Genomic DNA, 22,973 nt, shown 5'->3' on the forward strand with positions numbered 1-22,973 from the left:
GGCCCGGACGACATCGGCTCCCGATACTCCAAACTCCTGGAGCTTCTATGGAAGCCCCGGTCGACGACAACAGCGTCCCCGGCCGGCACTCACCAGACCAGTGATGTCCGAATGCAGGGCAGTACGATGCCCCGGGTGCCCGAGCAGAGCCCTTATTTCCACTTCAGTCCGGCAAACGACTTCTCTTGGCTGGACCTCGAGGCCGTTGGAGACTATGTATCTGGCGATCAGATATCAGGCACCAACAGCCTGGCCTTTGACGCTTTCCAAAACCCTGAACTGTACCAGGCGGGACAAGAACGGTCGTCGCAGCCATGGCAAGTCCCGTCCTGGTCTGGTGACATGACCACCAATCTTCTGTTCTAGAGGCGCCCAACTGTAGCGAGCGTCCCGATGTCTGGATCTTTGCTCGCGGGGAGCTACGCCGAAGCCGGCCGAGTGTGCACCCACGGAGAGACCGAGACATTCCGCTCGTGGTAAATTGCTACTTCCATCGGCGTGTTCCCCCACACCCGTGATGCGGGGCAGTGGGGGCAACACGGTCTGCCCTCGGGAGTTACTCCGATCCGCTGGTTATTACGCTCGGGGGCTGCTCATTCCAACCTTTCTCTACCGTTTCGTCAAGCAGAGAGGCATCATGGCACAACTCAACGAGATTCGCGGTCGTCTGGCTTTGATTACGGGGGCATCCGGCGGGTAAGCCTCCTCCCCTGACACTTGACCCAGCAAGAAGCACTAACACCTTGCAGGATTGGAGCCGCATGTGCTCGCCAGCTCGCTGAGCGAGGCGTCCACCTTGCGCTGACATATTCCAGCAATGTGACCGCCATCACGGCGTTGGTGGAGGAACTCAAGTCGAAGTACGCGGGTCTCCGCTTCTCCATCCACCAGGTGGATGTGGCCTCGGCGGAGCAGATCCAAGCTATGTTCGAGCAGATCGACCGCGAGCACGGCCAACGACCCGATATTCTGGTCTCGAACGCCGGGCACGGCAAACGCATCCCGCAGGTGTGGGACATCCCGCTCGAGGAGTTCGACTACACCATCAACGTCAACCTGCGGGCGTCGTTCATCCTGGTGAAGGGCGTCGTCGAGCACATGAAGACACAGCGCTGGGGACGCATCGTATTTATGTCCTCGATTGCCGGGTATGGCGGCGGGATCAACGGCTGTCGTGAGTACGATCCGATCTGTCATACTGCTGAGACCGGGCTAACGTGGCTTAGACTATGCTGCGTCGAAGGGCGGCATGACGGGCATGATGAAGAACCTGTCGACTCGACTGGCCGAACACAACATCAGCGTCAACGACGTGGCGCCCGCGATGATCGGGGACACGGGGATGATTCCCAACGCGCAGGCCATCCCCGAGGTGGCCGCTGGCATTCCCCTCGGTCGACTGGGGGTGCCGGAGGAGGTGGCGAACGTGGTGACGATGCTGGTGACGACGGGCTACATGACGGGGCAGAGTCTACTGCTGGCCGGGGGATTGAAGTAGCAGTGAAGTGCCTTCTGAATTTATACACCAATGGCATCACCAGGATGACATTTTTCATCTATACTACAACCTTTCGTACTGGTATCGTAACTACATGCAAAACCCAAACCGAACCATGCTGTTAACCCAAAAATCAACGATCAACTTTCAATCATCACCTTGACCACCGGCGTCCCCTCCTCATCGACCCCACTGCCGGCCAAGGCAAACGCCCGATCGCCATTCTCCAACGACACGCGATGCGTGACGACCTTCTCCTCGACGCGGGCAAACTTGCCGCTGGCCATGAGGGCAATAGCGGCGGGATAGGCATGGCCGTCGTAGCGGAAGACGCCGATAATATCGACCTCGCGGAGGGCGGCAGCCCCGACGGGGAGCGTCTGCACGGGGTTCCCCATACCGATCTGGACGAGCACGGCGCCGGGGGCGGCGGCATAGATGCCGGCCTGCACGCACGCAGGCACACCCGTGCAGTCGTAGACGCGGCTGAAGCCCACGGGTGCGATGCCGTTTGCCTCCTTGAGGGACGCAGCGATGCGCTGGGCGTTCTGCAGGGCGAAGGCCGTTTGGTCGGCGTGGGGCGCGTCGCGGGGCGGCGGGGTGCCGCCGGCGGGGTTCTTGGGGATGAGGAAGGTCTTGATGCCGAGGCCGAGGGCGTCGGCGATGGCGAGGCGGGCGGGGTCGATGTCCGCGACGACGATGTCGGAGAAGCTAGCGTTGACGGCGAGGGCTCCGGCGAGGAGGAGGCCGATGGCGCCGGCGCCGAAGATGAGGGCGGCGGACGGCCCGTTGAGGGAGACGGCGAGGTCGATGTCGGCCTTGGAGGGCGGGTTGGAGCGGCGCAGTGCGTGCAGGCAGACGGCGAGCGGCTCGACGAGGGCGCCGCCGGCGAAGGAGACGTTGTCCGGGAGCTTGTGGCACATGTCGGCGGGGTGGTTGGTGCGCTCCATCAGGGTGCCGTCAAGATGCGGGAAGATCTTCGCGCTGCTGCGGAACTTCATGTCCGGGCAGATGTTGTAGCGGCCGGTTTGGCAGTAGGTGCAGGCGCGACAGGGCAGGCCGACCTCCAGAGCGACGCGATCGCCGGGCTGGAGGCTGGTGACGTTGGGGCCTACGGCGGTGACGACGCCGGAGGACTCATGGCCCAGACACATGGGCTCGCGCACGACAAAGTCGCCATTGCGGCCGTGCGAGTAGTAGTGCAGGTCTGAGCCGCAGAGACCGGTGGCGCGAATGGCGACTTGGACTTCAGCGTCTGCGGGAGGGGGGCATGGTTTGGATTCCTGATCATTAGTATACTCGATTGCATCGGGAGGAGATGGTGTACTTACCAGGCGGAGGTCTTTGGCGCCGTGGAGCACGAGGGCGGGGGTCGTCATGGTGTGAAGGGGCACTGGATATGTATCAGGAGCGGAATATGATTGATACCTTAGATACTAAGAGTATGGAGATGAAGATTAAATACAGACTCAAGCGGAATCCCCCTCATCGGCGTTTGACGCGTGGGGGGAAATTATCCGGACCCCACGGATTTCCTCGTCGGGATGGTTCAATAGCCGATAACATGATTCTACATACAAGGCGATAATAACAACGAAGAAAGAGTCGAGGATTATATGAATGAATATGCAGTAGATAGAATATCCTTGACCACTTGCTATAAATAAGTATGGAAAGATGAATGTACATAATGGATGAATGCATGTATGTTTGTACAGAGAATGAGGAATGAAGTCATAAATAGTTGCAAAGAAATGACCCCCCACGCATTCATCCCCCCATCCTACGACGGAGTACTCCTTAGATATTCCTCTGCTCTCTTTTATTCTCTTCGATTCTCTCACTCTTTCCCTTCAATTCTCTTCTCCTTCTCTACTCTCTATACCTCACAGTCATCGTCATGCCTTCCGCTCTACTCATCGGCGCCATCACCCACGCCCGCAAGGAATGGGAGAGTCTCTCCTCCCTCCTGACTCTCAAGGTATTCCTCCATCGCAGATCCCCGTGGGAAAAGAATCCGAATGCTCACAGACATGAAAGGAATTCCCCTCCGGCACCCGCGAGGATTTCCTCCGTAACTGCAAAGACGGTCAATACGACGACGTCGTGGTCATCTACCGCTCCAACACCTCCACCAAAGTAGGAACCCGTCGCATTCAATTCCCAACAGGCGGGACGCGACGCTAATGACTCTCTCTAGTTCACCGGTCCGTTCGACGCCGAATTGCTGTCGGTGCTGCCCAAATCGCTCAAGTATATTTGCCACAACGGCGCTGGTTATGACAACATCGATATCCCGGGCTGTACAGAGCGGGGTACGTAGACCGGCGGCCTCACTACCAAGAACTTGGGAAACAGTCTAACGGCATGTAGGAATCCTCGTCTCTAGCACTCCCGTCGCAGTCAACCATGCCACCGCCGACGTTGGCATTTTCCTCATGATCGGAGCCCTGCGCCAGGCGTATGTTCCCTTGGCGGCGTTGCGCGCGGGGACCTGGCAGGGCCAAACCACTCTCGGCCATGATCCCCAAGGAAAAGTGCTGGGCATCCTCGGAATGGGTGGAATCGGTCGGGTGAGTGACGTCCAACACTCTTGAAAATACGCACCGCTAATCAATCTACTAGGAAATGGCCAACCGCGCGCGCGCTTTCGGCATGAAGATCATCTACCACAACCGGTCCCGTCTGGCCCCCGAGTTGGAAGCCGGGGCCACCTACGTGTCTTTCGATGAGTTGCTGGCGCAGGCCGACGTGCTAAGCCTCAACTTGGCGCTGAATGCGTCAACGCGGCATATTATCGGGGCACCGGAGTTCCAGAAGATGAAGGATGGGGTGGTGCTGGTGAACACGGCGCGGGGCGCGCTCATTGATGAGAAGGCGTTGGTCGCGGCGCTGGATTCCGGAAAGGTGCTGTCGGCAGGACTGGATGTGTATGAGAACGAACCGGAGGTGGAGGCGGGACTGATCAACAACCCGCGGGTGATGCTGTTGCCGCATATCGGCACGATGACCTACGAGACGCAGAAGGAGATGGAGTTGTTAGTTCTGGAGAATGTGCGGTCGGCGGTGGAGAAGGGGGAGATGGTGACGCTGGTGCCGGAGCAGAAGAAATAGATAGATGGTATTAGATTATTTTAGGTACGAATTTAACGTGAGTTTACAAGATTGAAGATGAAGATAAAGATAATAAATTCCGATAAAGTGTGGATATGCAGTATAAAGAATAATTACTAATTATGCAGATTCAAAGGCGGTGAGTTAGGGCTCGCTTAGGGCAGTCCCGTGCCAAGCGCGAAAAAAGCGCACCACCACGAAAGGCTCGCGATCTCCAGCCGGCCGACGACTCTACGAAAAGCGACACACCTTCTCACCCCGACATAGAGGACCACCCCGCTCGGCAACCACTTCAAGATGGTGAGTCTTTCTATTCTGTGTGTTTCTCGGATTCGATTTCGACTGCACTGGGAGGATGATTGAGGACGAGGCTGGAATGAGACTGGGAGGAAAATCCATTCGATGAAGAATCTGTTGCACCCCGACGATATCCCGATCGCCTGCCATCGTGGTTTTCTTCTACCGGTCGACCGATGGTCTATTTTACGAACAGGAGACTGTTCCCTCGACTCGTCACCTCCCAATCGACGTTTTCGTTTCCGAGAAACCGGACATGTGTTTTCAAGATGGATGAGCATCTGAGGAAGGGCATTCACTGACCCGGGTTTCTTCCAGGTCCGTTACGCTGCTCAGGAGATTCCGGCCGCTAAGAGCGCCCGCGCCCGGGGCTCTTACCTGCGTGTCAGCTTCAAGAACACCCGCGAGACCGCTCAGGCCATCAACGGCATGAAGCTGCAGCGCGCCCTGACTTTCCTCGACAATGTCACCACCAAGACGGAGGCTGTCCCCATGCGCCGGTACGCTGGCAGCACTGGCCGCTGCGCTCAGGGTGAGTGATTGGATTTTTTTTTGATATGTGGATGGATTACGACGTGGCGATTACGACGCGCCACGAGCGTTTATGCATCATACTACGTGAGAAAGATGGGTATACTGACAACCCCCAGGCAAGCAGTGGGGTGTCAGCAAGGCCCGCTGGCCCCAGAAGTCCGCCAAGTTCCTCATCGACCTCCTGAAGAACGCCGAGGCCAACGCCGACACCAAGGGCCTTGACACCGGCAACCTTATCGTCAAGCACATCCAGGTCAACCAGGCTCCCAAGGGCCGCCGCCGCACCTACCGTGCCCACGGTCGTGTATGTTTTTTTTTCGACACCGTTGCCTTGTGAAACCAGGAATCTAGACATCTAACGCTACGACAGATCAACCCCTACATGACCAACCCTTGCCACATCGAGCTGATCCTCACTGAGGGTGAGGAGGTCGTCCAGAAGGGTCCCCACGTTGTGAAGCGCGAACAGCACCTCAGCTCCCGCCAGCGCGGTGCCCAGATCCGCGCTGCCCTCACTGAGGCTTAAGCGGACGGCGAGTGGTCGGGAGAGCGCGTGGTAGTAGTCGGAAAATGAATGAATTGGGATCAGCCGGAGTTTGCCTATTGTACGGAACAATACCTGGTCATTCAAGGAATATAAAAAATTATTTCAACTCGACGATCTCAGTGGGACGACAGAATGGAGCGTCGGATTAATGACGAATGTACGGATTCTTTTTCATCTGGTCGTAGGTCATGTGTGTATGTGTGTGTATGTACTTGCATAGAGAGGAAGTATAAGTGGCTGTGGATGCTTGGAGATTCTTGGTTTGGATGCGCAAAGCCTCTCTACAGGCATCATCATTCCTCTACCGTTCGTCATCATCTCTTGGCTCATTGCGTGTCGCATCGCCACGATCTCTACTCCTTGCGATGCTGCTCCCACTGGCCACAGTCTAGCCCGTTCCAGGCTAAGGGCGTCTAGACAATCAGGCAGATTCCGCCGATGCCTGTTGGCTTCCTCTTGGGTCTTCTCCCTCCTCCCTTTTTCTTCTCCTCCTCAGCCTCGTCCTTCCTCTCTTCTTCCATCCCACCTCCTGTCATCATGAAGCGCATTCTCAGCTCTCTCAATAATAAGCGCCTGAGTGAGTGATGTGTCATCTCCCCATGCCGAGACCCTGACTGGACGCTTATCATTTCCCGCAGGTCCCACGCGCGACTCTCCCGCCACGGCCTATGCCGAAGACTCCCCAGAGGCCGTCATTCTGCGCGAAGTCGTATGTCGCTGTCCGTTTGTTTATTATGTGTCAGGTCAGCTAATCGTCGCTCGGTAGAATGCCTTTTGTGAAGCTTCGGCCAACCCTGGAAATGCCGTATGTTCCCCGACCGGAAATTTCCCCGCGCGTAAACACTCCCTGACACCTCACAGCATGGATCCGAATTCGTGCGTCTTCCCAGTATCGTCGAGAGTGCCGAGTCCAGTCCCAATGCGGCCCGCGAAGCGGCCAATCTGATCCGCAAACTCCTCTCCGAACCGAACAAAACCCCGGCGCATATGCAGTACAATGCGATTATGCTCATCCGCATTCTCGTCGACAACCCAGGTCACACCTTTGCGCGCAATCTCGACTCCAAGTTTGCCGCGACGGTGAAGGAATTCCTGCGCCAAAAGCATGACAGGGACAGCGCTTATGTGCACAACTTCCTTTGTCAAACGCTGGATGCCTTGGATGCTCAACGGGCCTGGGATGAGGACCTAACGCCGCTGCTGCAAATGTGGCGCAAAGAGAAATCCAAACTATGGCGGACGAACAGTAGCGTATGGCGCCCTTGAGACCTCCCACATGCGCTCATACTAACCATCCGCCGATAGAGCCATTTTAGGGCGTCGTCGCACTCGTCGCACTCGCGGCCGACATACCCACCGGCCCAAAGCCAAAGCACGCTTCCACCGCCGGACGAGCTGGCCGCACGGATCGAAGAAGCGAAGAATTCGGCTCAACTCCTCATCCAGTTCGTCCAGATGACACCTCCGTCGGAACTGTTGGAAAACGAGCTCGTCAAGGAATTCTCCGATCGCTGTCGAGCTGCAGCGCGCGCCATGCAAGCCTACATCCACTCTACCAACCCGCCTCCCGACGAAGACACCCTCCTTACCTTGATCGAGGCGAACGACAAATTGTCCGTCGCTCAATCCAAGCACCAGCATTCCATGTTGCATGCGCGCAAGGCGCTGGGACAGTCAGGAAGCCAGTCTCCCGCCTCCTCTAATGACAATGCATCGGCATCCGGTGCTCTGCGGCCGGCCGCAGCACCTCCGCTGCCCCATCGGGACTCTGGAAGTCCCCCGACGGTGTCATCGCCGGCCCCTGTCTCGCCGGAGTCCACCCCAGGGCCTGCTCCAACACAGGCTCCCGTGTCTGCTCCTGCCCCTACAGCTACAAATAGTAGTACAGCGGGCCGATATGAGTACCGATCGGAGGACTTCCAAGTGCAGAACCCCTTCGCAGATAATTACGCCACGACGGGGCCTCCTGCAGTACCTCCGAAGTAGGCTTCGCCAGCGAGCACCAGCGGGCGGACGGGCATTCAGAGCAAAAACGCTCAGCAGAGACCGCCTGGTTCGGATGGCAGTGGCGGCTCTGAGATCTTGAGAATATCCCTTCCCCCCCCTTCCTTAGTCTAGCTTTTGGTTATTTTGACAAGATACCTCTTTGCGGATCAATGAATCGATATCCTGCTTTTGCTTTCTATCAAACCATGGGCTCGATTGCCTTCCCCTAACCCAAAGGACCAGTTTGGTCCGGAGACATGAAACGATGGCTGGCGCTAGCTGTGGGGGCGCAATGTGTGGTGATGGCAACTACATCATAGCGTCCTGCCCTCGCACTTAAACGCATATCGCTGATCCATCAACTCCGAACGCTGTTAAGCATCGGACCCCTGTGTGTAGCACCGATGAGGCAAATCACACTGTTCGGATTTGCGCCGGGGTGGATCACGCATCCCGGTTAATGAAGCTGAAACCTCAGCGGTGCCAAGCATCCGAAGCTGTTTCCTCCCTGTCGACTAGTTCTCGACTAACCAGTCCACCATCGTTCGGATTGTTTCACACCAATTAACGTGAAACTGCGCGGTGCTTCACAGTGATAGCGACGACCTGTTCGGCTTCTGACCGATGCCCTAGGTCCAGCGACGAGCCAGCTCCGGGGCCCATGCCTCGGCGTAATCTGACCGAATCCAGCAAAACCCTGTTGGCCGGTGGAGTGCGTCGGAGCCTGATGGCTATCAAAGAGATGCACAGGGTCGCCTCTATATCGTTCAGCCCACAGTAGTGTTTCACGACTGCATCCGTGGACCGCCCGTTCGGTTATCGTCCGGGGCCTGACGATATATAGCCATGGAGACTGCTCAGAAAACGTCTCTTCTGTTTCTTCAGTACGCAGGCTTGTCTGTTTCCTTCCTTGCAGTTCTTTTCCAAAAATCCGGTCTGTGACCGTCTCGTTCTTTTCAAGTTTCCTTCCATTCATTCGACCCTCGGTATACTGGTATACCCGGCTCAGTCCCTCTCTTTGAAACCCATTCTCTATCAACAATCAACATGAAGTACACCAGCTCCGTTCTAGCTCTGGCCGGCCTGGCCTCCATGGCCCACGGCCACGGCTTCGTGAAGTCTCCTCAGCCCCGGATGCCCGGCAAGGCCATGCAAGCCGCCTGCGGTCAGCAGATGACCATCAACCAGGAGTCGGACAACTACGGCAACATCCAGGGCGAGCTGCAGGTCGCCAACGGCCAGAGCGACTACAACGCGCAGAAGTGCGACATCTGGCTCTGCAAGGGCTACAAGTTCGCCGACAACAAGGACAACGTCTTCTCGTACTCCGCCGGCCAGAAGGTCGACTTCACCGTTGACATCCGCGCCCCCCACACCGGCGTCGCCAACGTCTCCGTCGTCGATACCGCCTCCAACTCCGTCATCGGCAGCCCCCTGAAGTCCTGGGACAACTACGCCTCCACCGCCACCGGCGTCACCGAAGACGAGACCAACTTCAGCGTCACCATCCCCGACGACCTGGGCAGCCAGTGCTCCGAGGCGGGTGCCTGTGTGCTGCAGTGGTACTGGTTCGCCGAGTCCATCGACCAGACCTATGAGTCTTGTGTTGATTTCACCGTGGGTGGCTCCGGCTCCGGCTCCAGCTCGGGCTCGAGCTCCAGCGCCAGCGCCAGCTCCTCCACCGCCGAGGTCGCCATCACCACTACCCCCAGCTCGAACAACAACGCTGCTTCCTCGGTGCCGACTTCCGCCCCCACGACCCTGGCCACCAGCGTCCGCCAGTCCGCTACGGTCCCTGCCGTCTCCACTCCCACTGCGTCTGGCTCGATGAGCATTCCTACGGATGGCACTGCGGAGGAGCAGCTCAACTGGGTGGCGAGTCTGCTGAAGGCACTGCTCAAGTATACTTGAAATGGAGATAGAAGACTATGTATTTAGTATGGAGATAGAGAATGTTGAGTGTATTTAGCCTGCATAGTAAAAAGTCATGCGATGCACTGCACTTGGTAGCAGCAATTTAGGCTATGCTATCATCATCCAATAATGTACCTGAGGTTTCGATAACCATTGCAGCCCGAATAAGTAACAAGAGTTAGTCCGTTCTAGGAATTCAGAGTATTCACCAAGTTACCTGCTATACCACTACCTGCTATGCTACCTACTATACATTGAGATAGACGAGATGGAGGTATGCTGGTCCACGCTAAATCGGCCATCGACTCCTCTTATGCACTATCACACGGCACGAGAACCAAGCTAGCTATCCCAGATCGCCCCATACGCCGCAACCCCCCTCGTCTCCATCCCATAAACCACCTTCTTGGTCAGCTTCTCATTCGAAATCACAACCACAGCCTCCGCCTCGAACTCCTGCACGGCCTCCCACGTCAGTTGCACCAGGTTCGGCCGGCCCTGCGTCTTCGTATCGTGGACCACGGCGCCCGGATCCGCGTCATACACGGCATCCACAACGTCCTTGCCGAAGGTGGCGAGTGGGTTGGGGGTCGACCACACCAGCCTAAACGGACAGGTCGGCACCTGGATGTGACCGAGAAGCGGTCCGATGCCTGAGCCGGTGCCGACCAGGACCACCCTGTTGAAGAGGGTTGCGATGCGCATGACGCCGCATGCTGCGGGAGATCGGGTTAGTAACGGCAGGTGAGACGCGAGGAGCGGTGTAGTTACTTACTTGGGATGCCCCGAGTCCACAGATGGCTGGGTGGATTGCTGATCTGCCGGCCGGTCCAGTCGCCCGCGCGGGACACAACCAGCGAATAGCCTCGTGGTCTTCCGTTATGCGCTGTCGGCGCGGGGACGGTGGCGAATGAGTGCCATTCGAGCAGTGGGCGCTCGGAGAGACGCGTGAATGTCCCGTTGACGGGCATGGTGTAGTCGAAATGCAGTCGCACGGCGTGGTTCGAGAGTACCTCGGCGTCGACGGGGACCTTGCGGAGAAAACACCACGAGCTTGCGATGCTTGCCGTGATGACGATTAGCATCCAGAAGTTGGGGGATACCAGGACGGCCCGGCCCATCGATGTTCCTGGCGCTCGCTGGGCACGGATAGAAAGCATCGTTTGCACCCAGATGATGACCAGCACGGTCCAGCCGAGGAACCGGTGCGTGCGCTCGAAGGTGTTGTGGCGCTTCTTTCGGAAGGTTGGATATGCGAGCCCGATCATGGAGAGCAGGAGAAGCATGACGATCAGGGAAAGGGCAAGAGCGGCTTCCGCAACCTTTGATGGAGTGGGCTTTTTGACCATGGCGTATATACTGTGTCCGATTGAGCCGATGTACCAAGCGGTAGCAGCCGTTGCAGCTCCTGAGTGTGCACCCCCAAGATGGTAGATCTTTGCGCATCGTCGTCGAATCGCCAACGGCCATGACTTGGGCACGGAGCAGCATACTGTGTACAGGACGTTGATGACGGCGTCTTGGCGGATCAGAACGGCGATGGTCAGATTGATGAACGCGATGATATCGATCCACTCGGATCCGGCCGTGGGGATGAAAATGAGGCATAGGAGTGCGGCGAGGTTGGCCAGCCAGACCAACGAAAAGAGCCGGCGATACACAATGAAGATCCGGTATCTGAGTCCGCGGATGGGTTTCGGATCCTTCTTCTCCGCGAGCGGCAGTGGTTTGCGCGGAGCCTCGGATGGGTCAGACTCGGCTGACAGTGTTCGAGAGGACTGGTGAATAATGTATCCTTTCTCGTTGACCAAGTCAGATGGGAGGAAGGGAGCCTCTTTCTGGTGCCTAAATTGCTCGACCATAGCACGTTTATCAAGCTTCCCGTTAGTCGTCAACGGGAACGTGTCCATCGGGAACCATTCGCAGGGAATGGCGTAGTACGGTAGCTTTGCCTCTAGATGTGCTCGCAGGGCCTGTAGATCACAGGACGCCGGGCTCACAAAGCCGATCAGTTGTCCTTCCACCATCATTGCGACAGCCCTCTGGACTCCTGGAAATGAAGCTATTGATGCGCTGACCCCGTCAAGCTCAACACGGAAGCCCTACTCTGGGTTACCGCTGTGTGAAACCTAGAAGAATCTCGAGATGGTTTACCTTGATTTTGACCTGATCATCATTCCTGCCCAGTATCTCCAAGTTACCATCTGGCAACCACCGTGCCAAATCTCCGGTATTGAACATCATTGCTCCTCTGTGTATCATCCGGTCAGCTCCGAATATGGGGGTGGAAATCATGACAGTGACGTACGCGTCGTTCACAAACGGATCAGGACGATACCGTTCAGCGGTTCTGTCTGGCAGACCGAGATAACCTCTGGTAACTCCTGCTCCGCCAGCCCACATTGTGCCGATGCTTCCAAACTCCACTGGACGGGCATTCTCGTCCAGAATATAGACATTATTGTTCGGAAGCGGCCTTCCAATTGTCAACGGACGGCCGAGCTCATGTTTATGCATCGTGTTGATAATGGTGGTCTCTGTCGGGCCGCAGCAGTTGTAAAAGGTGGCGCCGTTTGCAACCCATTCGTCTGCAAGTCTGGACGACATTCCATATCAGTTAGTCGGGGTTGAAGAGTAGTTTGCGAATGTCCAGTCTACCTCTGTGTACATGGCTCGCCAGCCGTAGCGACGCATCGGATATTGGGGAAGTCTCGGGGGGAATATCGACTCAGGATACTCGGGGTGCATATCAAGGTGTCGATCTATTAAGAGGGTCCATTAGTGTGGATTGGGTGCTACTTTATCTGACAGAACGTACCTGGCGCAGAGCTGCGTGCCAATCTGATCCTCGGAGTACCAACGTGGCGCCATTGCATAGAGATCCCAGAATCTCCCAGGCACCTGCTAGCACTTAATAGAGTTTCGTAGCGAATAGCACAGGTGCAGACTTACCCATGTCAAAGCTGATCGACAAGACCTGTCCCACCTTCGAACCTCGAGTGATGCCTAAATTGCTCGGCGGTTGGCACAAGACGTTGGTGGCGTTTCTGTGGGTGACATCAACGCCTTTGGGGGTTCCTGTGGTGCCTATCATACCATGGTGAGCATTATTATAGAACCAGGCAGGCCTAGGAACATGTGTGGGAGGAGTATACCGGAGGTGTAGATTAGATAGCAACCCGAGTTACCATCACCCTCGCATACCAATCGGTCAAGACCAGGCACGAATCCAACATGCTCTGCTTCGGTGATCAATTCCTCCAACACAAGAGGTTTGATACTGTCGAAAGACTGCAGCCTTGACCGGAAGGCATCGCCACACAAGGCTACCGAGCTTTTCGACTCAGTGACCGCATGTTCCAGCGTCTGATCGGCAACAACAGCACCATCAAGTGGAATATACTGAGCACCGCTCATGAGAATCCCTAAGATACCTGCCACCATCTCCACGCTGCGTTTTGTCACGACGGCAATTCTGCTTCCAGGAAGCACCCCATTCTGCTGGAGCCGGAGTGCGGTGAATTGAGCGTACTGGAGTAGCCTGCCATAGCTGACCTCTCGGACAACGTCCCGCGAGAGGTCAAGCAAAGCCGTCTCGTCAGGAGCGCGCGTTGCATGGTGTATAAAGGCATGATGAACAGTTTCAAAAGGCACCTGGCGCTGGGGACCAAATGCGGACTGCCGGAAAAAGTCTCCGGGACTGGATGGGATTGGCAGAGACTCCATGATCAGAGGCTAAAAGGGAATGCCAGCATTCGCGAGGGACACAGATTTGCCGTCATGGCGAGAGCCGGTCGGCTCAAGGTGACGGCTTGCCCATATATATCCATCGTCCGTAACGTCTCCGTGCAAGTGCCACTTGTCCCTACGTCAGCCATGCACTGAGACAACCTGATGCATCTCGACCGTAGCTCATGTTCCGTCGGCATCGTCGGGCTACAGGGGAAATTGCGGGCCGTGTGAACGATGCTCGGCATGCGGGGCAAAGGAGATAGTGGACTATAAACCATGTCGATATAGTTTCCCCGTCCCCTGTCCGCATTGGTGGCTTTATTGCGAAGATTCTAGCCGCTTGCTGATTCTGCAACGGTCGGATGAAGAATCCTCTGCCACTGAATGTCGTGCACGAGTTGTTCTCATGACCTCATTCTGCTGATCGTCATGGCATACTAGGCAAAAGACGTTGTCAATCCCAAGCCATATCTAACCCCGTCTGGAGGCGGAGGTTTCAATATGAAACGTTGTATGTGCTTACACATGTCTGACCAATCTCCAACGCAGCAGCTTAGGCCAACTTAGGCTGTATCTGGAGCTGCAGCTCCAGCGCCAGTCGCGAATAGAGTTCGTACTCCGGAGTAGATGTGACATTCGACACGGCCGGAGCTCCGCCGGTTTCAACCGCAAATATGCAGTCGGATATTAAGTTGATTACTTAGGCTGTTTGCTCCCTAGAGCTCGAAATCCTGGAAATCAATCCCAATAGTTCATCTGGCATTGGGAAAGATAGGGCACAATGGACCAGTCGGAGACCAAAAACCTCGTTCTGACCGAGACACATGGACAGTCGACCCTAGTCCTGAAGCTAAATCGACCTGCCAAGAGAAATGCGCTATCTCAAGCGCTCATCAATTCCCTGCTGCGTGAACTCGAAAATGCGTCTACTGATCCGCGGATTTGTTCCGTTGTCATCACCGGCTCAGACACCATCTTCTCAGGTAGGGTGGGCCAGAACAGAATAGAAGGCGATCTAACGTTACTCAATCAGCCGGTGCCGACATTGGAGAGATCTGGCGAATGAATACCCAGGAGGCTCGTCAGAGGCGGTATCTTGAAGACCTCTGTCATGGAATGGAAAGGTTCTGCAAACCGATCATTGCAGCAGTGGAGGGCAAAGCAGTATGGAACTATCGAATCTCACCGCTTTTCTCCGGTCGAAGCTGATCAGACGTCATCGAATTCCAGCTCGGAGGCGGGTTTGAACTTGCGTTGATGGTATGATTATATGATCGGCGTTGTTTCCACGTTGACCAACATGCTCGAAGGCCGATTTCGTCGTCGCCGCTCGTGATGCCGACTTTAGGCTTCCAGAGACATCCATCGGTCTGATCCCAGGGGCTGGAGGCACACAGCGGTTGACTGCCGCGATTGGCAAGTATCGGGTTCGTCTCGTGCCATCGGTCTGACTTGGACGCTTCTGATCGACTAGGCCATGAATATGATTCTGCTCCACCAGGCGCTCTCTGGGGAAGAAGCTTTCAGCGCGGGTCTGGTGAGCAAACTTGTTGGGAAGGGCCAGGCGCTGTCAGGCGCGCTGGAGATCGCAGAGAGACTAGCGTCTCAGAGTCTGCCGACCGTTATGCTGGCCAAGGAGGCGATCTGCAGAGGTCAGTCAGCAGAGTTTCTTCTCGTTCATCTACAGCCACACTGACATGTTCCAAGCGGATCATTTGCATCATGATCATGCGTTTGAGCGGTCGTTATACTACGCCGCGTTCGGGACCAGGGATATGGTCGAGGGCGTGACATCCTTTCTGGAGAAGAGGGCGCCTGTTTGGGAAAACGCAGGTTAGCCGTGTTCCATGGTGGGAGTGTGATCGTCAGGATTGGTGTCTTGTCACCACGGATGATGATCACATTGGCAGAATAGAGAGCGTAACTTAGTCATCGAGGCCGGCATTGGAAAGACACCGTTGAAGTACCTAGTATCTCGTTACGATATGCGGTCCTAGTCGGTTGATCTGATAGATCCAATTATGTCTTCTACATAGGTTCAGTGCTCTTACGAGGAGCGAGTGAGTATCAAGAATCAAATCACCATGATCCAGCTTACAGAAATTTCTTATACTAGGACAGTCTCCTGCAATGGCTGCGCTGGATGTACTCTGGAGTAGATCTACAACACTTGCCTATTCGGGAGCCCTTGGCATGACTAACAGCGATCACGGGACATCAGATAAGATAACACTGCACTGCCACTTTTTCCACTCCCCTTTCTCCGTCCTTCTCTTCTCTTTCTTTCTCTTTCTCATCTCCTTCCCATCGCCTTTCAATATACCCCAGAATAATGAACTACAACGAGGCCACCAGCACGGCGCTGGAGCCGGTCTCCCCCGCGCACCGCACCCACTCCACCCCCGACGAAGAAAGCCAACCGCCGCCGCAGTACACGCGCGAGAATGACCCATTCCAACTCTCGTCGAAGCTGAAGTCCGCGGCGGAAATCTCGCAGATCCAGCCGCGGGCCAACACAGCTCGCAAACGTGACCGATGCACGCCCACGGTGGTGGGACGCGCGCCGCTCTCGCTCGCCTCCAAGCGCCAGCAGGAGCTGCAGACGTTCTATCACGCGCAGAACGAGAACATTGAGCGGATGCTGAGGCCGGTGGAGGAGCACGTGCGGGCGGCGCGCGAGCTCAACGCCAACAACCAGCTCAAGTACAAGATCGCCGTGTACGGCAGCTTCGCGGCGAATGTCATCCTGTCCGTGCTGCAGCTGTACGGCGCCATCGCGTCCGGGTCGCTGTCGCTGTTCACCACCATGGCCGACGCCATCTTCGACCCCATGTCCAACCTGACCCTGCTGCTGTGTAACAAGGCCGTCAACCGCGTCGACCCGCGCCGCTTCCCCGCCGGCAAGGCCCGCATCGAGACCGCCGGCAACATCGGCTTCTGCTTCCTCATGACCGCCGTCTCGCTCATCCTCATCGCCTTCTCCGTCCGCGATCTGGCGGTTGGCTCCAACGCTGAAACCACCGAGTTTCACCTGCCCTCCGTCATCGCCGTCGCCGTCGCCTTCTGCACCAAGTTCGCCCTCTTTGTCTACTGCTTCGCGCTCCGCCACCAGGTCTCCCAGATCCGCATCCTCTGGGAGGATCACCGTAACGACCTCTTCATCAACGGCTTCGGTATTCTCACCTCGGTCGGTGGCAGTAAGCTCCGCTGGTGGATCGATCCCATGGGCGCCGTCATCCTGTCCGTGCTCATCAGCGGCCTCTGGCTGCACACCGCCTACCACGAGTTCCAGCTGTTGATCGGCGTCACCGCTGATACCAAGATGCAGCAGCTGATCACCTATATCTGTAAGTTGTCCGTCACCACCGATGAACATCTAGATTGACTCTCCAGCCATGACCCATTCCCCTTTTATCACCGCCATCGACACCGTCCGCGCGTATACCTCCGGCCCCCGCCTGCTCGTCGAGGTCGACATCGTCATGGACCCGGACGAGTCGCTGCGGGCCACCCATGACGTGGCCGAGGAGCTGCAGATGAAGCTGGAGTCCTTGCCGGACGTCGAGCGCGCCTATGTCCATGTGGATTATGAAACGACGCATAAACCGGAGCATTTCCTCAAAAAGGAGCTGTAATTGAAACCATAAGTTTGTATATTTGCGGGCCTTACGCATTGGACCTGAACTACGACATACTGCATGCAGGACTCATCCTTAAATACCAACAAAGAGCCAACGATCTAGTATTAATATCATAACTCCTATGCAACCCTCCCGCTGCAACCTCCACATGGCACACATTTGAACAACCTCTTGTCATAACTAGATTGCCAACCATGCCACTAGAATATGTACTCGCAGCGGAAGGGAACAAAATTGTATAAAGGAAGAAAGAGAAGAGACAAAACGCTCAGCTCTGCTCGAACAGTGCAATGGTCGAACAGAAGTTACTCGTGTTTTCGTCTTCTGGTACCAGTCCCTGTCCGTTGGACGAGGTAACCATGTTGACGCTGGCCTTGGTGCTCAGTCCGTAAATGTGCACGTCCGAGCAGTCCACCTCGACAATATTCTCCTGGCACGACTCCGAGTTCAGACAGGTCTGGCCGTAGTTCTCGAAGAAGCTGTACAGACCTGCGCCGTACACCCACAGATCCGTCGTGTTCATGACCCGCAGCGCCCAGCCCTTGCGGCAGGCATCGGTCGTGCAGGACGCAAAGTCGGGATCGTTCCACTTGGTTTGCGGCGTGAATGGCACCAGAGCGTTGGGGTTGGCTTGGTAGTACGGCGTCTCAGATTGGATCAGACCCATGAAGACATTGCGGGCGTTCGAGACCTGGTAGTTGTACAGCTGGTTGTGCTCCGAGGCCGTTCCGTACAGCCATACGGGCCCTTGGCTCTCGATGTACACACCGCGGCCGTTGTAGACGTTGATCTGGTTGTGGTCGGGGAGGTCGAGGTCGTGATCCGCCGTCCAGAACCAGGCGTTCTCAATGTAGGCGTCCGACTTTTCGGTGACGTGCAGCAGCATGAACGCGGCAATGCACTCCGAATTGGGCGTGGTCGTCTGCTTCGGAGTCTTGGAACACTTGTCGCTCTGCAACTCGGTGCCTGCAGAGCCACCGATGCGGAAGTGGGTATCCCACATGGCCACTGATCCCTGCTCCGCCCCCGCCACGTTCCACTCCATCAGGATGGCGCCGGGCGCGGGACCCTTGGTCTCGATGACCAGGTCGCTGATCTCCACAGAGCCCTGGTCACCGGGCTCACCGACCTGGAGCATGGGGATGGGGTTCTGCTCGTCGGCGAACTTCTTGCCGTACGCCATGAGGAGGGGCCAAATCTCACCGGTGATTTTGATATTCTTGGGCACCTTGACGGTGTCCGTGATGATGTAGGCGCCGTGATCGAAGTAGACAATCTGTCCATCCTTTGCACTGTTGAGGACCTTCTGAATGACGGCGGTGTCGTCGGTCACACCGTCTCCCTTGGCTCCTGCAGACTTGACACTGACAAAGGCGGACGCCGCATATTGTTCGTACAGAGGCTTGGAGCGCTCGAAGATCTTGTCTCCACCGGTGAGCAAAGCCTTGGGCTTGTCGCCACCGGGCACGACCGTCTGCAGGCGGGTCTTGGTGACGGTCTTGCTGGCGCACTGGCCGCTCCCGTGCACGGCCGTAGCGGTGGAGGTCGGTTTGGTGTGGGAAGGATGGGCGGGGACGGTGGTCTCCGCCGGGCCCTTGGTTTCAGCCGTAGAGGTGGGCTTGATCGTGGTCGAGGGCTTGGTGACCACCTCCGGCGCGGAGGTCGTGGGCACCGCTGCAGTGGGCTTGCTGGGCTCGTTCGACTGGGTCCCGGGGAAATCGAAGCCGGGCTGCGAGAGCGATCCCGCCGGGGTAGGGAAGACAATGCGGTCTGTTTGCTGGGTGGATTCCGCGGTCGAGGTCGGCACCACGGTGCTGGCGGGCTCGGTCTGGCCGGCGGGACACACGGAGACGGTCTCCACGACCGTCTCCGTCACCACTTCGACAGAGGGACGCATAGCCCGCTTCTGGACGGAGTTGCCGGGGCGGTAGGTGTTACCCTGGACCCAATTCTTGACGACAGAACCGCCAGCGAGGATGGTGTTTCCGTCGATCCCTGCAACGGCGGCCTTGGAACCACTGAAATCGACGTTGTCCAGAATCAAAGCACCACCGCCGGTAGGAATGCTGTTCTGGGTGAAGGCGGTCACGACACCGGTAGGGGTGTTGGTCAGTTGGCTGTCGAGAATGAGGACGGAGCCCACGGTCTGGTTCTGGGGCGAGTTGGACATGTTCAGACCGACGTTGCAGTTGTTGATGTTGAGCGACTTGAAGGTCCAGGCCCAGTTCCAGTTCATGAAGATGGCGGTGTTGCAGTCGTTGAAGGTCAGGTTCCGGGTGGTGAACTGCTGGTTGCCCAAGAACATGCCGTAGTTGCCACCGTTGAAGGTCAGGTCGCTCATGAAGCCACCGGAGCCGTTGTCCATGAAGATACCCTGTTGCTTGTTGGCATCACCGCCCCCTTTGATCATCTCGAAGCGGATGTTCTGCAAGCTGGTGGCCTGGCCGACCTGCCAGTGAATGCCAGCGCCGGAGCCCTGGGGCATGGCGGTCAGGTCGATGACGAAGTTGCGAATGGCGCGGAAGAAGTTGTTCTGGTTGGTGTACCAGTTGGAGCCGTCGTCGGTGTAGGGGTCGGCGTCGATGACGGCCATGCCCGTGAAGCCCGCGGCGGCTTTGATGACGGGCAGGTCCAGGGCATCGCCCACCATCTGGGTGTAGTAGTACTGGATAATGGGCTTGGAGACGACGTAGGTGCCGGCAGGGAAGTAGACCAGGGCGGGAGTTACAGTGGACGAGTCACAGCCTTGTCCACAACGGTTTCCGTCCGCGATGGCCTTGTTGATGGCGGCGGTGTCATCGGTGGAGCCATCGCCTGGGTTGGTTAGTAGATGTATGGATGAAGTTGCGGATGAGGGATGGACTTACCAGTAGCTCCGTAGTCTTTGACATTGCGGTAGACCTTGTAGTCGGTGTTGTTGCCAAATGCGACAGTCCCTTGACGCTTGATGTTGGCGACCCAGTAGTCGGACGAGGCTACGGCGACGTGCGCAGCCAGATCGAGTCCTTGAGGAGTGGGTACGGCATGGACGAAGGTCAGGAGGGACAGGTGCGCGAGTAGCAAGGTGAGGAGGGAGCGAAAGGACGCCATCGTCTAGATAGCGGTCTCTGACCGGCAGAGAGAGAGATAGAGAGAGAGATGAAGGAAAGTGAGAGGACCAGGCTTCAGCCAGACTCCAGCAACCAGCACTGAAGAAGAGGGAGAGACGGAGATGAGTTGGTCCGGTGATACAAGACAAAGTTAGAAGGAGAGAAAGAGCGAACAAAGGACGCCGCCAAGAGAGGGACAGAAATGACAAAGAGAGAAGAAGAAGAGAAGGGCTCACGAGAAGAAAAAGAGAGGAAGGAGATAAAAGGGAGGGGGAGAGTGAGAAGAGATCAAGGAAGTTGTGTAGATAATAGTGTTGTTGACCGGGTGGAGCCAATCATGGACGATCAGGAGTTGCTGAAACGGAATTGAAACGCCCGTCGACACACGCTCACAGACAATTGCGCATGGATTGGAGGAGAGCGAGAGATGGAGGATGAAGAGATTGATTCAGGGTAGAAGAAAAGAGAACGAGAGAAGAGCGCAAAAAAGAGAGACGAGTACCTATATACCCCTATCGACCCAGCGACCAGACATGCCCCGAGGAGCATTAGTGTTTGCCGTGGAATGGGACGCGTGAGCTTTCAAGGCACGAGGGAGGCGCGGATGGACATTCTTCAGGTTCCTAGGAGACCAACCAAGCGGCAGGATAGCGATGGAGTAGAAGATCCAGGATATCCAGGAGACCGAGAGAAACAGGAGAGGCGACAGGCGAATGACCCTGTGTTCACCCCCATCCCGATCTGGCGTCGGGAGTTATTGATTTCGTGCAGGCGCCTCGACCAGCCAAGCTTTAATGATTTGCTGTTAGTCTGCGAATTAATTAATTAATTTCGGCGGAGCACCAGTGGAATTATAATGAAGATAAAGAAATAATACATCGTTAAATCATAGAAGACAGAATATACAGAGTGGAATCAATAATACTAGATCTAATAGATCTAATAATATCGGTCCGGTCCGTCCATATGTATCCTTGGTTCTACTTCTTTTTAAGGTACTGACTCAGCCGGCGCACCCCCTCGACCAGATTTTCCTCCGTCTCCCACGCAAAACACAGCCGCACGTACTCGTCAAAGTCATTCATCTCCCCCGCCGTGGCGTCCTCCACGCGGAACAGATTCCCCCCGGCCACCACCACCCCCGACTCTTCCTCTCCTAGTCGGGTCACCAGCTCACTCGCCCGCATCCCCTTCGGTAATTGGATCCAGACAAAGTACCCCCCTACGATCCCCCCGGTCTCCATCGGCACGGTGATCCCCAAGGGTACCAGGTGCTCCCGGATGGCGTCCATCAGCCGATAGTACCGCTGTGCATACTGTGGCTGCAACACCTCCACTAGGTGTCTTTGAAACAGTCCGGACGGGAACAGTTCTGCGATTGCCGCTGCGGCCACATGAGATGGCGCCCCGCCCGACCGAGAGGAGCCACTGTTCACATTAGTCTTCCTCCTCGACTTTCAACTAGATCCCAGGAGGAAAGCAGCTAGATCATACGTTTGAGACAACCCGTAGGCCAGTTGGGCCGTCCCCTCGGCCCATCCCGTCCGTGCCCCCGGTCCAATCAACTTGCTGAAACTCCCGTTGCTCAGTGTGTTCCCCCATTCATCCTTCGGTCCGCCGTCGAGGTATCGGTCGACATCCACCAGACGGGGGAGATGGGCTTGGTCCGGTCGAGACAGAGGTTTCGTCGGATCCGCCGACCATTGGAGGAAGTCGTAGACATCGTCGGTGACGATGAGGGCGTCGAACTCCCGCGCCACTCGCACCAGAGCTTCCCGATTGGCCCGCGAAAGACTGACGGTCGATGGGTTGGAGAAGGTGGGCGTGGCGTAGATGACATGCCGGTAGATTTTCGCCCAGGGCCGCTGTGGTTTATATGTCTGAGGGGTAGTCGAGTTAGCCTCCCTCTCTTTGACTTCTCAGCCACATACCACCGGGCGGCCTCCCTCCCGCTCCGCGCTGATGAGAGCGCTCCGTAGAAAGTCCACATCCACCCCCGACGACGCCGTCTGCGGGACGGCTTTCATTCGACCCGCAAACCCGGCATCATTGATAATGCGTGACGCCAGGTGATAGGTCGGCGCGACGAGCCACACATACTGAGTGTAAGCGGGGTCAGTGAAGACCTGGAAGACGCAGGCGAGGTTCTGACTGGCGCCCCCGGTGATACAAATACGATCGGAGGTGACAGGACGGCATGGTTGGTAGAAGGAGGTTAACCACTGGGCGATGTGCTGGCGCAGGGGCTCATGGCCTTGGTCGGGACCATAGAGGAGACACTGATCGGGAGTGGTGAGAGTGGTTGCAAAAGCGTCTGCTAAGGCGGCGGTGGGCAACAAGGCGGGGTTGGGCCATCCACGGAAAAGATCGACGGAGGATGAAGGCGTATTCATCGTTGGCCGGTGTGGTTGTCGTTGTTGGATGGACACGTTATGTAGTGGGGGGACGAGGCTGTGAGAGAGTGAGCCGCCCGGGGCGCTGAGAGAGACGCTTTGCGGAGGCTTGGATGCGGCTCCGCCATGGCATGGGCTGTGGTGTGGGTGTACTCCGTACGTGGATGCTAACGAGGGGAGAGTGGTGTTATAGTATTATCATGATCATAGATGATGCATCCATGCAGT

The 22,973-nt window shown here is 56.6% G+C and overlaps 9 protein-coding genes across 9 annotated transcripts; 6 read left to right on the top strand and 3 right to left on the bottom strand.

Annotated features, from left to right (window-relative positions):
• Window positions 1-637: 637 nt before the first annotated feature.
• ATEG_00639 (SDR family NAD(P)-dependent oxidoreductase) lies at window positions 638-2,709 on the top strand (the record flags this gene model as incomplete). Its single annotated transcript, XM_001210725.1, has 4 exons — window positions 638-696; window positions 750-1,178; window positions 1,227-1,573; window positions 1,703-2,709. 4 exons carry the CDS (start codon window positions 638-640, stop codon window positions 2,707-2,709), a joined length of 1,842 nt encoding a protein of 613 aa, XP_001210725.1.
• A 689-nt stretch (window positions 2,710-3,398) lies between these two features.
• Window positions 3,399-4,612, top strand: ATEG_00640 (D-mandelate dehydrogenase-like dehydrogenase; the record flags this gene model as incomplete). Its single annotated transcript, XM_001210726.1, has 5 exons — window positions 3,399-3,479; window positions 3,539-3,637; window positions 3,699-3,813; window positions 3,872-4,071; window positions 4,124-4,612. The coding sequence occupies 5 exons, from the start codon at window positions 3,399-3,401 to the stop codon at window positions 4,610-4,612; spliced, it is 984 nt and encodes a 327-aa protein (XP_001210726.1).
• Window positions 4,613-5,338: 726 nt separating this feature from the next.
• rpl17 (60S ribosomal protein uL22) lies at window positions 5,339-5,969 on the top strand (the record flags this gene model as incomplete). The annotated part of the gene is made up of 3 exons (XM_001210727.1): window positions 5,339-5,441; window positions 5,560-5,747; window positions 5,814-5,969. The coding sequence occupies 3 exons, from the start codon at window positions 5,339-5,341 to the stop codon at window positions 5,967-5,969; spliced, it is 447 nt and encodes a 148-aa protein (XP_001210727.1).
• Window positions 5,970-6,527: 558 nt separating this feature from the next.
• On the top strand, window positions 6,528-7,976 carry ATEG_00642 (uncharacterized protein; the record flags this gene model as incomplete). The annotated part of the gene is made up of 4 exons (XM_001210728.1): window positions 6,528-6,567; window positions 6,629-6,699; window positions 6,852-7,241; window positions 7,296-7,976. The coding sequence occupies 4 exons, from the start codon at window positions 6,528-6,530 to the stop codon at window positions 7,974-7,976; spliced, it is 1,182 nt and encodes a 393-aa protein (XP_001210728.1).
• Window positions 7,977-9,023: 1,047 nt separating this feature from the next.
• ATEG_00643 (uncharacterized protein) lies at window positions 9,024-9,887 on the top strand (the record flags this gene model as incomplete). Its single annotated transcript, XM_001210729.1, has 1 exon — window positions 9,024-9,887. One exon carries the CDS (start codon window positions 9,024-9,026, stop codon window positions 9,885-9,887), a length of 864 nt encoding a protein of 287 aa, XP_001210729.1.
• Window positions 9,888-10,657: 770 nt separating this feature from the next.
• Window positions 10,658-13,616, bottom strand: tmpL (putative NRPS-like enzyme; the record flags this gene model as incomplete). Its single annotated transcript, XM_001210730.1, has 6 exons — window positions 10,658-11,992; window positions 12,045-12,141; window positions 12,199-12,486; window positions 12,559-12,652; window positions 12,843-12,977; window positions 13,079-13,616. 6 exons carry the CDS (start codon window positions 13,614-13,616, stop codon window positions 10,658-10,660), a joined length of 2,487 nt encoding a protein of 828 aa, XP_001210730.1.
• Window positions 13,617-14,403: 787 nt separating this feature from the next.
• On the top strand, window positions 14,404-17,257 carry ATEG_00645 (uncharacterized protein; the record flags this gene model as incomplete). Its single annotated transcript, XM_001210731.1, has 9 exons — window positions 14,404-14,605; window positions 14,656-14,786; window positions 14,933-15,049; window positions 15,124-15,274; window positions 15,330-15,455; window positions 15,552-15,592; window positions 15,659-15,682; window positions 15,970-16,969; window positions 17,016-17,257. The coding sequence occupies 9 exons, from the start codon at window positions 14,404-14,406 to the stop codon at window positions 17,255-17,257; spliced, it is 2,034 nt and encodes a 677-aa protein (XP_001210731.1).
• A 274-nt stretch (window positions 17,258-17,531) lies between these two features.
• On the bottom strand, window positions 17,532-20,353 carry exgO (exo-beta-1,3-glucanase Exg0; the record flags this gene model as incomplete). Its single annotated transcript, XM_001210732.1, has 2 exons — window positions 17,532-20,077; window positions 20,131-20,353. 2 exons carry the CDS (start codon window positions 20,351-20,353, stop codon window positions 17,532-17,534), a joined length of 2,769 nt encoding a protein of 922 aa, XP_001210732.1.
• Window positions 20,354-21,332: 979 nt separating this feature from the next.
• Window positions 21,333-22,745, bottom strand: ATEG_00647 (aminotransferase-like domain-containing protein; the record flags this gene model as incomplete). The annotated part of the gene is made up of 3 exons (XM_001210733.1): window positions 21,333-21,780; window positions 21,847-22,232; window positions 22,284-22,745. 3 exons carry the CDS (start codon window positions 22,743-22,745, stop codon window positions 21,333-21,335), a joined length of 1,296 nt encoding a protein of 431 aa, XP_001210733.1.
• Window positions 22,746-22,973: the final 228 nt, after the last annotated feature.

Source organism: Aspergillus terreus, genomic scaffold (assembly GCF_000149615.1).
Source record: "Aspergillus terreus NIH2624 scaffold_1 genomic scaffold, whole genome shotgun sequence".
NCBI lineage: Eukaryota > Fungi > Ascomycota > Eurotiomycetes > Eurotiales > Aspergillaceae > Aspergillus > Aspergillus terreus.